The sequence below is a fragment of the Benincasa hispida genome, chromosome 4 (assembly GCF_009727055.1).
Source record: "Benincasa hispida cultivar B227 chromosome 4, ASM972705v1, whole genome shotgun sequence".
Classification (NCBI taxonomy): domain Eukaryota; kingdom Viridiplantae; phylum Streptophyta; class Magnoliopsida; order Cucurbitales; family Cucurbitaceae; genus Benincasa; species Benincasa hispida.
In genome coordinates this window covers 50,445,720-50,458,103 of record NC_052352.1, presented here as the reverse complement: position 1 = coordinate 50,458,103, position 12,384 = coordinate 50,445,720, and the positions used below count along the sequence as shown (strand labels likewise).

Below are 12,384 nucleotides of genomic sequence, written 5' to 3'. Positions count from 1 at the left end.
AACCACCACACGGGATATTTGGGACGTAGTTCGATGGTTATATTCGAGACGTCAGAATGCATTCCGCCTGTATACTCTATATAAACAGGTTTATGAGTGCAAACAAGGGAGCATGGATGTAACGTCATACTTCAACAAGATGTCTTTGTTATGGTAGAAAATGGATCTATATCAGGAGATCATCTGGAATTGCCCGCATGACGCCATTTAATACTCGAAGATAGAAGAGGTTGAGCGTGTGTATGATTTTCTTGCGGGGTTCCACCCCAAATTTGATACGATTCGGAGTCGAATACTAGGGCAGAAACTGATATCATCCCTCATGGAGGTTTGTTCAGAGGTTAGATTGGAAGAGGATAGATCAAGTGCAATGAATGGGTCTGGTGTCACCACTGTAGAGTCAGCTGCTTTTAGGGTGAAACCCACTGGATGTGATGGTGACAAGCAGAATAGAAAAACACCTCCAGTATTTGAGCATTGCAAAAAACAGTGGCACAGAAGGATCAGTGTTGGAAACTACATGGTCGACCTCCTAATGGTAAACGTCGCCCTCTAAATGACAAGTTAAAATCTGGTCGTGCTCTAGTGAGTGAATCGGTTGAGGGTGCCACACAACCTCAGACACAACCTCTAGTGACCAACCCAGGTGATTCAGGTACTATAGGGATCAGAACAATTGCTCAATCAGGTAACCCTCAATCTTTTAGTTTCCTTATTGAAGGGAATGAGTTATGGATTCTAGATTCAGGAGCGACCGATCACTTGACTGGTTCATCTGATCGATTCCTCTCGTACTATCCGAGTGCTAGAAATGAGAGAATTCGAATTGTGGATGGGTCATTCACTTCTGTTGCTGGAAAAGGCAGACTGTCACCATTTCAAGGATTAATTCTTCAAAATGTCCTATATGTGCCAAAAATTTCTTACAACTTGTTATCAATAAGTAAAATAACAAAGTATTCGAACTGTAGAGTTGTCTTCTCACCAGATGCTACTTTGTTTCAGGACTTAAGCTCGAGGAAGATGATTGGCACTGTCCGATATGAAAGGGGCCTCTATTTCCTTTCTAAAGATGCTTCTTCCAGGAACTTGTTTAAGACTAGCCTTTTATCTTCATTTACTATGTCTAAAAAAGATTATTTATTGTGGCATTTTCGTCTTGGACATCCAAGTTTTCAATATATGAGATATTTTTTTCCCCACTTATTCTGTAATGTGAACATTTCTTCGTTATCTTGTAATGTCACGCAATATATGAGATATTTGTTTCCCACTTATTTCGTAATGTGAATATTTCTTCGTTATCTTGTGATGTTTATATACATGCTAAACAACCTTGTGTGTCTTTTGTTTTTCAGCCCTATAAACCTACCCATCCTTTCCACTTGATCCACAGTAATGTTTGGGGTCCTTCAAACATCTCTACCCTATCCGATAAACGGTGGTTTGTAATATTCATCGATGATCATACCCGACTTACATGGGTATATCTATTTGCTGATAAGTCCAAGGTTCTGTCTACCTTCAAACAATTCTATACCACTATTTTAACATAGTTCAATACAAAGATTGCCATTCTTCGGAGTGACAATGAACATGAGTTTGTCAATCACACCCTCCAAGAATTCCTAGCATTAAAAGGGATCGTCCATCAAAACTCTTGTGCGTATACTCCACAACAAAACAGGGTGGCTGAACGGAAAAATCGCTATCTCATTGAAGTTGCTCGCTCCTTGATGATTCCAGTGTCTCTCCCTTCGTACCTGTGGGGAGATGTAGTCCTTACTGCAACCTATCTCATTAATAGGATGCCTTCATGGGTTCTAAAGTTTCAAACACCCTTTGAATGCTTCAAAGAGTCCTGCGAGTCTACCCGTCTTATTCCTGAGATTTCTCTTCGTATGTTTGGGTGTACAACCTTTGTTCACACTCATGGTTCACATCAGACTAAGTTTGCCCCACGAGCTCAAAAGTCTGTGTTTATTGGGTATCCCCTTCATCAGCAAGGCTATAATGCTTTCACCCATCTTCCTGAAAATACTTTGTCACAATGGATATCACGTTCCTTAAAGATAAACCGTTCTTTCCTATTAGTCATCTTCAAAGGGAGACCACGAGTGAAGATACTAACAGTTCCACATACTCCGTACCTATTAGCTTCAATCTTGAGCTAGTCCTAATATTCCTGAACTCAGTCTACCTAGTCTCGAGCCTAATTATGCTCCTACTATTCCAGTGTATGTCCTTCCTACTAGACAAGTGCCCTGAATAACATACTATAGGAAGAATCTCAGAAAGGAAACTCAGAAAACCCTTGGTGTTCCATCGGAAAGTGTCCAAGCATCGGAACCAGTTCAGGTTCATGATTCTATTGTTTCATAAGAGATTCTTGAAGAGAAGTCTGGGAATATAGAAAATGATGAGGCGAGTTTAGAGAAGGTTGAAATTTTAGGAGGTAATGAGGTGCTGGAAGATCCTCAGAAAGATGTAGAATTGTCTCAGAAGTCTGATATTGGAGAGAGACCGATGAAAACTTGCAATTATGATACCACTCTAGATATGCCAATTGCTCTGAGGAAAGGAACCAAGTCATGTACAAAGTACCTTTTACACAGTTTTCTGACCTATAGTAACTTATCTTCTGGTTTTAAGGCTTTCACTACCCAACTGGATGCTCTAGCAATACCTACAAGTGTACATGCGGCCATGGAAGTTCCCGAGTGGAAAGCGGCAATAATGGACGAAATGAGAGCTCTCGAGGCGAATAAGACTTGGGAGTTAGTAGCTCTTCCTAGAGGTCACAAGACAGTTGGTTGCAAATAGGTGTTCACAGTGAAGTATAGGTCTGACGGAATGGTCGAGAGACATAAAGCCAGGTTAGTTGCTAAAGGGTTCACTCAGACATATGGGATTGATTATTCAGAAACTTTTTCCCCTATGGCTAAGCTAAACATGATCCGAGTTCTTCTGTCTATTGCCGTGAATAAAGATTGGCCCCTACATCAACTAGATGTAAAAAATTTCTTCATGAATGGTGAGTTAGAAGAAGAGGTTTACATGAGTCTGCCTCCAGGTTTCGAAGTTAAGTTTGGAAACCATGTTTGCAAACTCAGGAAATCCTTATATGGGTTGAAACAGTCTCCTAGGACATGGTTCGATAGGTTCACAGTGCTTGTTAAATCCCAAGGGTTTGTTCAAGGGCATTCTGATCATACATTATTTACCAAAAAATCACCTTCAGGGAAGATTGCTGTTTTGGTGGTGTATGTTGATGACATCATTTTACCAGGAGATGACACGACAGAAATTGTTAAGCTAAAACAAAGGATGGCAGACGAATTTGAGATCAAAGATCTTGGTAGTCTGAGGTACTTTCTCGGGATGGAAGTGGCGAGATCGAAAGCAGGAATATATGTATCTCGACAGAAATACATGTTGGACTTGTTAAAGGAAACAGGAATGATTAGATGCAAATCCATTGACATTCCTATTGAGGTCAATGGCAAACTAAAAAGCATTTCGGAAGGATTTCCTATAAATAAGGAGAGGTATCAACGCCTAGTAGGAAAACTGATTTACTTTTCTCATACTAGGCCGACATCTCCTATGCTGTGAGTGTAGTAAGTCAGTTCATGCAGAATCCGTATGAGGAGAACATGGAAACAGTGACTTGAATTCTGAGTTATCTGAAGTCCACCCCAGAGAAGGGCTTAGTGTTCAGAAAATATGACACACGGAGCATCGAAGCGGATACTAACTCGGATTGGGCAGGATCAGTGACTGATAGAAAGTCAACCTCAGGATACTGTACCTTTGTGTGGGGAAATTTGGTGTCTTGGTGGAGTAAAAAACAGGGTATATGGCCAGAAGCAGTGATAAGGCAGAGTATACAGCTATGAGTCTAGGAATGTGTAAAGAAATCTGGTTGCAGAAAGTTTTGTCTGATCTTTATTGGATTTTATGTCCTAAAACTTGTAGTTTGTAAATTGATAAACATATTCTGTTTTGTTTTTCGATAAAATTGTTATTGAAATTGTAATCTTGAATCCAATAAACTAAGGTCCTCAGGCTATTTAATGTAGACTTGAACTTTATGTGATGACATAAAACATGGATCAAGTTCGAGTATATTGCCTAAACTGGTCTATAGTATAGGGATAAGGTTGGGCGCCTTATTCTGGGGATACTATGGATACGGCCTACTTTGTAGTTAGTACAAACAATGTGATCCTGAATCGTTCATATAGAGATATGTGAGTGGGGGCATCCTATGCAATTAGTTTGTATAAGACTAGACCACGACTTAGTCACTTTTGCTTTATAACACCGTTTACTATATAAAACTAACTAATTCAAATTTGATGACCTAGGTAACTCGATCTCAATCCTAAGCTAACTATGAACTTCTGTTTATTCGGGATTATCTTTAGATCTGCATGGGTGAGAGCAGCTCAACAGCGCTGGCTCAATAAGCCTCTCATTTCAAGGGTAAGACCGGGCAAATAGCTAGGGACATAGGGTACAAAACGGACTTCACTCATACTCGTCTCTAGTGGTAGTAGATAGGTTGTTCCCTTAAGTGCTGACTTCGAAATTAGAACAAGGGGCCCCACCCTCTCATTAGGCTGAGAGGGACTCGATTTGTTGGTTGGACCACAAATCAATTGTTCTTCAGATGTTCAGTGGAACTGAAGGAACAAGAAGTGTTCTTGGGGGTAAAACGGTATTTTGACCCAGCCAAGACCATGAACAACTTGTGAAAGATTGACTTACTGGTTATGGTTATATCAGATGGATAGAAATATGTTAAAAAATGTTGATTAATTAGGTTAAAGAGTTTTACCGGTTAATCTCGGATTGTTGGAGCCCATGATCTGTAGGTCCATTAGATCCCCCTACTAGCTCATATGGATTAAACTTAGAACAGTATGTAGGATTAATTCGAATTGCAGTATATAGGATTAATTCAAATTGTTCGAATTAGGAAAAGGGAGTAAAACCAACAAGTATATGTGATATTGCTATTGGGTTTTTGTATGGCGCTCTATATTCAAATGTGATTTGAATTATGAAAATATGAATGCGGATTAATGTTCGGGAGGTCAAAATTAGTCAAGAGGGTCAAAACTTTAAAAAGTCAAAGGGTTGACTTTTTCGCTATGGAAAGTCAAAGTTTGACTTTGACCAAATGGAAAAAGACCATTTTGCCCTTGACTAGAGTTAGTGAAATTATCCAACATTTTTGTTGGATAATCCCACTAACTTAAGTGAACTATGTGTAAACATTATAGAATGACACATAGCCCACTTTGGTTTAGTGCTTTGTGAGGTGTTGATCTTTGGTGAGTTTTTACATGCATCAGATGCATGTAATAGTTTTATAAAAAGAAGTTTTATTTTGAAATAATCTTCTTCTTTCCCTTTTAGTAAGTTAATTTTTCTATAATTTTTGGTTTTCAAATTCTCACCAAAAATTCCCTTTTTCTCACATTAACCTTGAACCTACCTTTATTCTCTTTTCATTCCTTCATTCACCGAGTCCCACAACCCGGTTCTGAGTCTAGAGAATAACAAGAAAACTGTAGTGGTGATCCGGTAGAGTTTGAGTCGAGATTCAACGAGAAATATCTTTTTTTGGGGAGCTACAAAAGTTGTACACTATTCCTTTTAGTTTACTTTTTTTTTTTTTTTATAACTTTTGCATGCTAATTTCCTTTTAATTAAAAGTAATTAGAGTGTAATTAGATCCTTATTCCGCTATGTATGTCTAGTGTTCCATCAATCTTCACAAGGATAATCTGGGTCCCATGAAGCTGTCTTATGATAATAAGGCTGCCATCAGTATTGCTAGTAATCTAGTACAACATGATAGAATCAAGCATGTGGAAATTGACAGACACTTTAGTAAAGAGAAGTTAGACCACGGGGTTACCTGTATTCCCTATGTACCTAGTCCAACAGGTTGCAGATGTTCTTACCAAAGGTTTATCGAGACAGATGTTTGAAACTTGTGTTAGCAAGTTGGGTCTTGTCGATATCTACGCCCCAACTTAAGGGGGAGTGTTGAAATATGTTACATTAACCCTAAGGGCATATTTGTAGTTTACTCTATATTTACTAAAATAGGGTTTTCCTTCATTCTATTTATATCTGAGGTTGGAGTCTCTTGTAAGCATGACATTAAACAATAAAACTTTTCTATCGTGGTTTTTTCTCCCTAGATTAGGTTTTTTCACGTAAACTTTGTCTGGTCTCTTTTCTTTCTATCTTTCAATATTTAGTAAGGGTTCAAAAAAGTCTAGCTGAGACTTTACCACCTAAATCTTATCTAAAAGACTTTAGTTCTGTGTTGGAATGAGTACAAAGGAGTCCACAATTAGTATGAACCTCCCATAAATAAATCTCAAATGCTAGGGACCATTCTAAAACACCTTAATCTAGTACGAACGAATTCAAAGCGTGCTAAATACTTACCAAAGTTACTCAAACAGTCCCAAAATGTCATTAGTTAGTTCTAAACCAAATTACAATATTTTGTAAGGGTTCGAAAAAGTCTAAACAAGACTTTCAAACCAAAATCTTACCAAAGAGAGGAGTGGGTAATGTAAGACTAATGTTGATTTAGAGTGGTTTAGAACCAAATCTCACTTATAGAGGAAAATATTACTGAAAAATTGATAGATTTGTGTTGTTCAAGCTTGAGGTGACTTGTCTGTCTATGATTGTAGCATGATCGACCTCTGTTGGCTAAAGGAGAAGTTGAAGAAGAAGGAAACACAGAGAAAGTATACCATAGCACAAAAAATTATTCTCTTGTGGTTGTGGAGGTAACACCACTTGAGGGAAGCTATTGTTCAATGAAGAAAAAGGCCAATGGAGGGTTTTCACCTGAGATAGAAAACATGGGGAGTGGGCTAGTGTGGTTGCTGATCGAAAAAGCAGAGAAAAAGAGATGAAGAGAGGGAGCAAGTGAATTAGGAAGGAGGAAGAGGAAACCAAAGGGAGAAAGGAAAATTAGAAGGGTGAAAATCTAGAGGAAAGATGGAAGAGAGAAGAGGGAAGGGGGAAGGGGAAATGCTATGTAAAGGAGGGAAACGAAAATGAGGGCATTTTAATTTTTACGTGGTTCATTATATATATATATATATATAATAGTAACTTTGGCGCATTAGTTTGTCACTAAAGACTATTAGCCTTTTGGGAGGCATGTTAACATGTTGCATGAGCTTTTAATGACGTATGTTTAAACTCTATCACTAATAATTATTTTATGTGACAAGTTTTTTGATGTGTTGCTATAAATAAGTAAATAGTGATATATTCTGGCCATGTCACTAAAAAATTGCCACTAAAAGAGAGTTTTCTTATAGTGCCAGCACGTCACAGCCCATGCCTATGTTAAGGTTAAAAAAGAAAAGAAAAGGGTTGGTTCAGGAGTTACTGTTATTCAAAAGGAAATTTTGGTTGGCTATTTTTCATGTTGAGGTCCAGTTTTCCAATTATACATTGGATTGGGCTGAGTCATTTAAATTGCCTGAACCCAAAATTCAACCTAATTTAAGTCCATAATAGAAAATTGGGTCAAATCTGATTTGGCCCAAGACCAAGCCCAATTTATGAGCCAAGAAGTAATCAATGCCAAGTGTGCATTTGAGAAACTCTATAAATAAAGGTCTTAATCATTCCTTTTTGGAAGAATTGAAGAGTGGTGCTATGAGAATATGAGGAATATAACTCTTCCAAAACACTAAAAATTAGAAGATCAAAACTCGGAAGCTCTAAAGCGTGTAGCTCTCCTGAAAATTTGAATAATTGAAAATTTAGAAAACAAAAACTTATATTAAGTTCTTGAAGAGTTTTCGAAGACTTTGAAGCTGAAGCTCTAATAAGACTTGGAAAGAAAAGACTTACTTTAACGTTCGAAGAGAAAACATCAAATTGAATTTTGCGTATTAGAGATTATACTCCCTATATTGAAATGAATACTAATACAAAATTTATTCAACGAATCAAATTTCTCCAAAAATTTTGCGATTTTTAAATTTGATTATGATTTTTTTAACTATACAAACAATATATACCTTCTTTTGGAAGGCTACCAAATTGTAGAATAGATAACTTTTAAACACTTTGAGACTATCAATCACATCTCTAGTTTCTTCATTTGCATAATTGATTGAAGTAGACTTCAACTTTTCCAAGTCTTTAATTTCATTAAAGTTGTGGAAGATACAAACTCACCAAAGAAGACTCGGAAAAGATGCATTATATATTTGTCCTCATCCATCTGCATAGTCTTTTGATAGACTTATCCTTTTACATCAATGTGCACTCACTCTACATATATAATTAAAAAAATTAGAAATAATAATTTACCAGAGCAATTATGTTGAAGATCGTGGAAAATTACCTTTGTATGAGACATATGCATAATTTAGGGAGTAATTGCAGTAGTTAGTCCTAAAGATAAATAATTAAGTATATAGCAATATTTTTTAAAGAATTGTAAAATGTAGCAAAATCTATGATAGAGATTCTATTGCTGATGACTCTTATCAATGATATACTCTATCACTTAGACCCCTATTAACAATATAGCCTATCATTGATAGACTCATAGAGTTAGTTCTAAATTTTGCTATATCTACAAATTTTTTTGTATTGTGTTATATATGTTAATACTTTGGATTTAATTGTTATATTTGTAAGCCTTATCATTGACCATTACAAAAGTATTTTCTTAATGCAATAAGTGAGGGTATAGAAATTTGAAGTTTATCCCAAAAAGTATTAATTACAATTTAACTATATTCACTTTACATTATTGCAAGTTATTATGATAATTTTGTTTTTAGTGGAAACAAAATAAAAGGCTTGTTTGGATTAACTTAGAAAAAATGTTATTGGAAAAGCCATTTTAATTTAAACACTTTTGATTAAAAAAAATGTTTAAGATTAAGTCACTTTATGTGTTTGACAACTCTTTCTCAAAAGTGTTTTTATTACAAGTTTGTTAGGTTTGTTGTATACTAAGGGTATTTTTATTAATCTCAAATTACTATAAATGACAACTGTAAAATACTATGAACCAATAATTTAAAATAATGGTTGTCGAAGTTGGTCGTTCTTGGAATTGGTTGTCGGAGTTGATCGTCAATGGTGGCGATCAAAGGTCATTGGCGACGATGATGGACACCGGTGGTGGTTAGAATTGACCGCTTGTGGTGGTGGCTGGAGTTGGACTGTAGAGGCGATGGTAGCTAAGACAACATAGTGAAAGTGAAGTAGATGACTTTTGGGGTATATTGGAAATTTTAATAATAATACAAATGGGTGAGAGATTAACCATTAAACACTTAAAAGTCATTTTTCAAAAAATGATTCCAAGTGTTTATCATAAACTAACTTATTCTATAAACTCGTTTTTTTCAAATTCCATTTTAAATGTTTACCAAATATTTAATTTTTTTTTTTTTTAAACTAACTTATTTGTTAAATTAAATACTTGAAAATATATTCCAAACATATTTAAAATCTATTCAAAAGAGATATTGGATTAAAAAGTAGTTCACCTATAAGAAATTAGAGTGAATTGACTTAACAATAATTGCAGTCTTTGCAACAAACATTTTATATATATATTATATAAAATATCATATGTATGCTTTATTTGGTAACCTTTTTGTTTTTTAAAATTAGGTCTATGGACATTACTTCCACTTCCAAATTTCTTTCTTTGTTATCTATTTTTGACTACTGGTTTAAAAAACCAAGCCAAATGTTGAGAACTAAAAAAAGTATCTTTCAAAAAGTTATTTTTGTTTTTAGAATTTAGCTCATAACTCAATCATTGTACTTAAAAAGATGCAAATGATAGTAAGAAATGTTGATGAAATAGACTTAATTTCAAAAACAAAAACAAAAAATCAAATGGTTACCAAACGAGGTCATAATAATTAAATTCCAAAATCTACCACACATTTTATAATTAAATAATCCTCAACTAACAACGAGCTAATAATAATAAGAGCAATAATTAGATGCAACCTACACTGTACTAATTCCATGTATCCTTTTTCTTACATGATAAAAAAAAAATTAAAATCAACCACATGACAAATTTTTTTGGTGTGCAAATATGATGCACAAAAATTATGATGATGATGATAAAAATAACTCAAACTTGTTGATTCAATCCAAAATATGAACTAAAAATATAAATCTTCATCTAATCATATTTTTTCTTACACCTTCGAAAAAATACAACAATCTCTATAGTCAATTATTTGGGTGCATTTTAAGTTACACCAATGGTTATACAATCTATCCAAATATCCAATAACAAATTGTAACGTGGTAAACTTTTTTTTGTTCTAAAATGATAACTCTTTTATATATATATATATATATATTCTTTTGTGATGGAAGGATGTATTAAGAGTGCCGATGTATTACTCTTAGAAATTCCAGAATCTTTCTGCCACATCATCCTCCAAAACCCAATCAGATGCAGCCATCTGGCCATCAAACTCTGCACCTCCACAAGCAGCACCCAAGAAAGAAAATGGGTGTTGTAGTTGTAGTTGTAATTGGTCCACCTGAAGAAAGTCACCATTATTATTCAGTGGCTGCACATCACAATTATTCCCAGCCTCTTCTGAAACACTTTCAGAGGATTCTGGCCATTGATAATAACCCCCACAACTCAGAATTGAGCTCTGATTGGCTTCTATGGTGGGTTCTGATGAGGATGAACCACATGGCTTTTGAAATAAAGCTTCTTCTGATGATGGAGGATTGTAGTTTGAGGAGGTTGATGATGATGGTTTTTGGTCCATTTTTTGAAGCAACCTCGGAATCCACAAATGGTGAACTGTCTCCAAGAATTTTTGGCTGTTCGATTCCATCTTTAGCTGTTTTGCTTGTTTTTCTACTCTTGTTCTCCAGTAATTCTTTATCTCATTGTCCGTTCTTCCTGGTAATTGTTGTGCAATCTTTGACCACCTGAGAATCAACAACAAAAATAAATGGACAAATAATCTTAAATTTTACATGAAATGACACTATAAGAACTTTAACATAAGACCCAAACACGGTTAAATTGAAAAAAAAAACTGATAAAAAAATCTTAAAAATTATTTTACGTTAATTATGAAAGAAAAAATGACATTACAGAAGCACGAACACAATAAGTCAAATCACTATTTACTTTTTCTAAGAAAGAGAGAAAATATAAAAAAAGCACGAAATCTTGTTATGTTTCATCAAACAAATTATTATCAATATTTTTTTATGGTTATAAACGTTCGAAAATAGAATCTAATTTAGAAAAAAATTAACTGATGTGTTACAGTAAATTTAATTTTCTAGATTCGTTCAAGTAGGTTCTTACCGGTTCCCCCACTTGGAATGGAGTTCGAGGATGAGGAGTTGTTCTTGAGGGGTTAGATTCCCACGCTTGATGTCGGGTTTTAAGTAGTTTAGCCATCTCAATCTGCAGCTTTTTCCTGTTCTCTTAAGGCCTATAGAAAGAAGAAGAAGAAAACAAACAAACAAGAAAGGGGAAGAAAGTTCAATAAATGAAAGGTATAGGGGTGGAAATAGAATTTGAGTTAAATTCTGTTTGTTTGCAGAAAGAGACCTGAATATTTGGCTAAGTTATTCCAATGGCCTTCACCATGACAAGCAATGTAGTGAATAAGGAGTGTGTCTTCTTCAATGGTCCATGGGCCTCTTCTTACCTCACTTTCTGCTGCATTATCATCATTATTATTGCAGCTTCTAATTACATTTCTTCTAATACTTTCCATTGAAAGACAAAAAACAGAGAGAAACAGAGAAGAAGAAAGATTCTAATTTGTTGATTTTGGGTGTGAGAAAGATTGAAGAGTCAAAACATTTATAGAGATGAGAAGAGAGGCCAAGGAGTTGTTCTAAAAAGCTAATTAGCCTAATATTTTGGTCCCTTATATGGGAGAATTTCTTCACATGTTCTTTTTTTTTTTTTTTTTTTTTTTTTTTTTTTCACTTCCGTAATTTGAGAGATGTCATCTTTTTCACTGAGACAATTCCAATCAAATGTTTTACCCAATAGATTTTAATACTTCCTCAACAATTTGAATTAAAAAAAAAAAAAATGACTTTCTTTTTCCTCTCTTTAAATTTGAAAGAAAGACTTCTNTTTATAGAGATGAGAAGAGAGGCCAAGGAGTTGTTCTAAAAAGCTAATTAGCCTAATATTTTGGTCCCTTATATGGGAGAATTTCTTCACATGTTTTTTTTTTTTTTTTTTTTTTTTTTTTTTTTTTTTTTTGCATAATTTGAGTGAAATTTTCTTATGAAATGGGACAAAACCAATAAAATGTATAACCCAATAGATTTTAA

General features: G+C 34.8%; 1 protein-coding gene across 1 annotated transcript; it reads right to left on the bottom strand.

Moving 5' to 3' along the window:
* Positions 1-10,186: 10,186 nt before the first annotated feature.
* LOC120076031 (transcription factor MYB24-like) lies at positions 10,187-11,980 on the bottom strand. Its single transcript, XM_039029816.1, has 3 exons — positions 11,642-11,980; positions 11,393-11,522; positions 10,187-11,004 (listed from the first exon to the last, which is right to left on the bottom strand). The coding sequence occupies exons 1-3, from the start codon at positions 11,808-11,810 to the stop codon at positions 10,458-10,460; spliced, it is 846 nt and encodes a 281-aa protein (XP_038885744.1). The 5' UTR covers positions 11,811-11,980; the 3' UTR covers positions 10,187-10,457.
* Between the last annotated feature and the right edge of the window lie 404 nt (positions 11,981-12,384).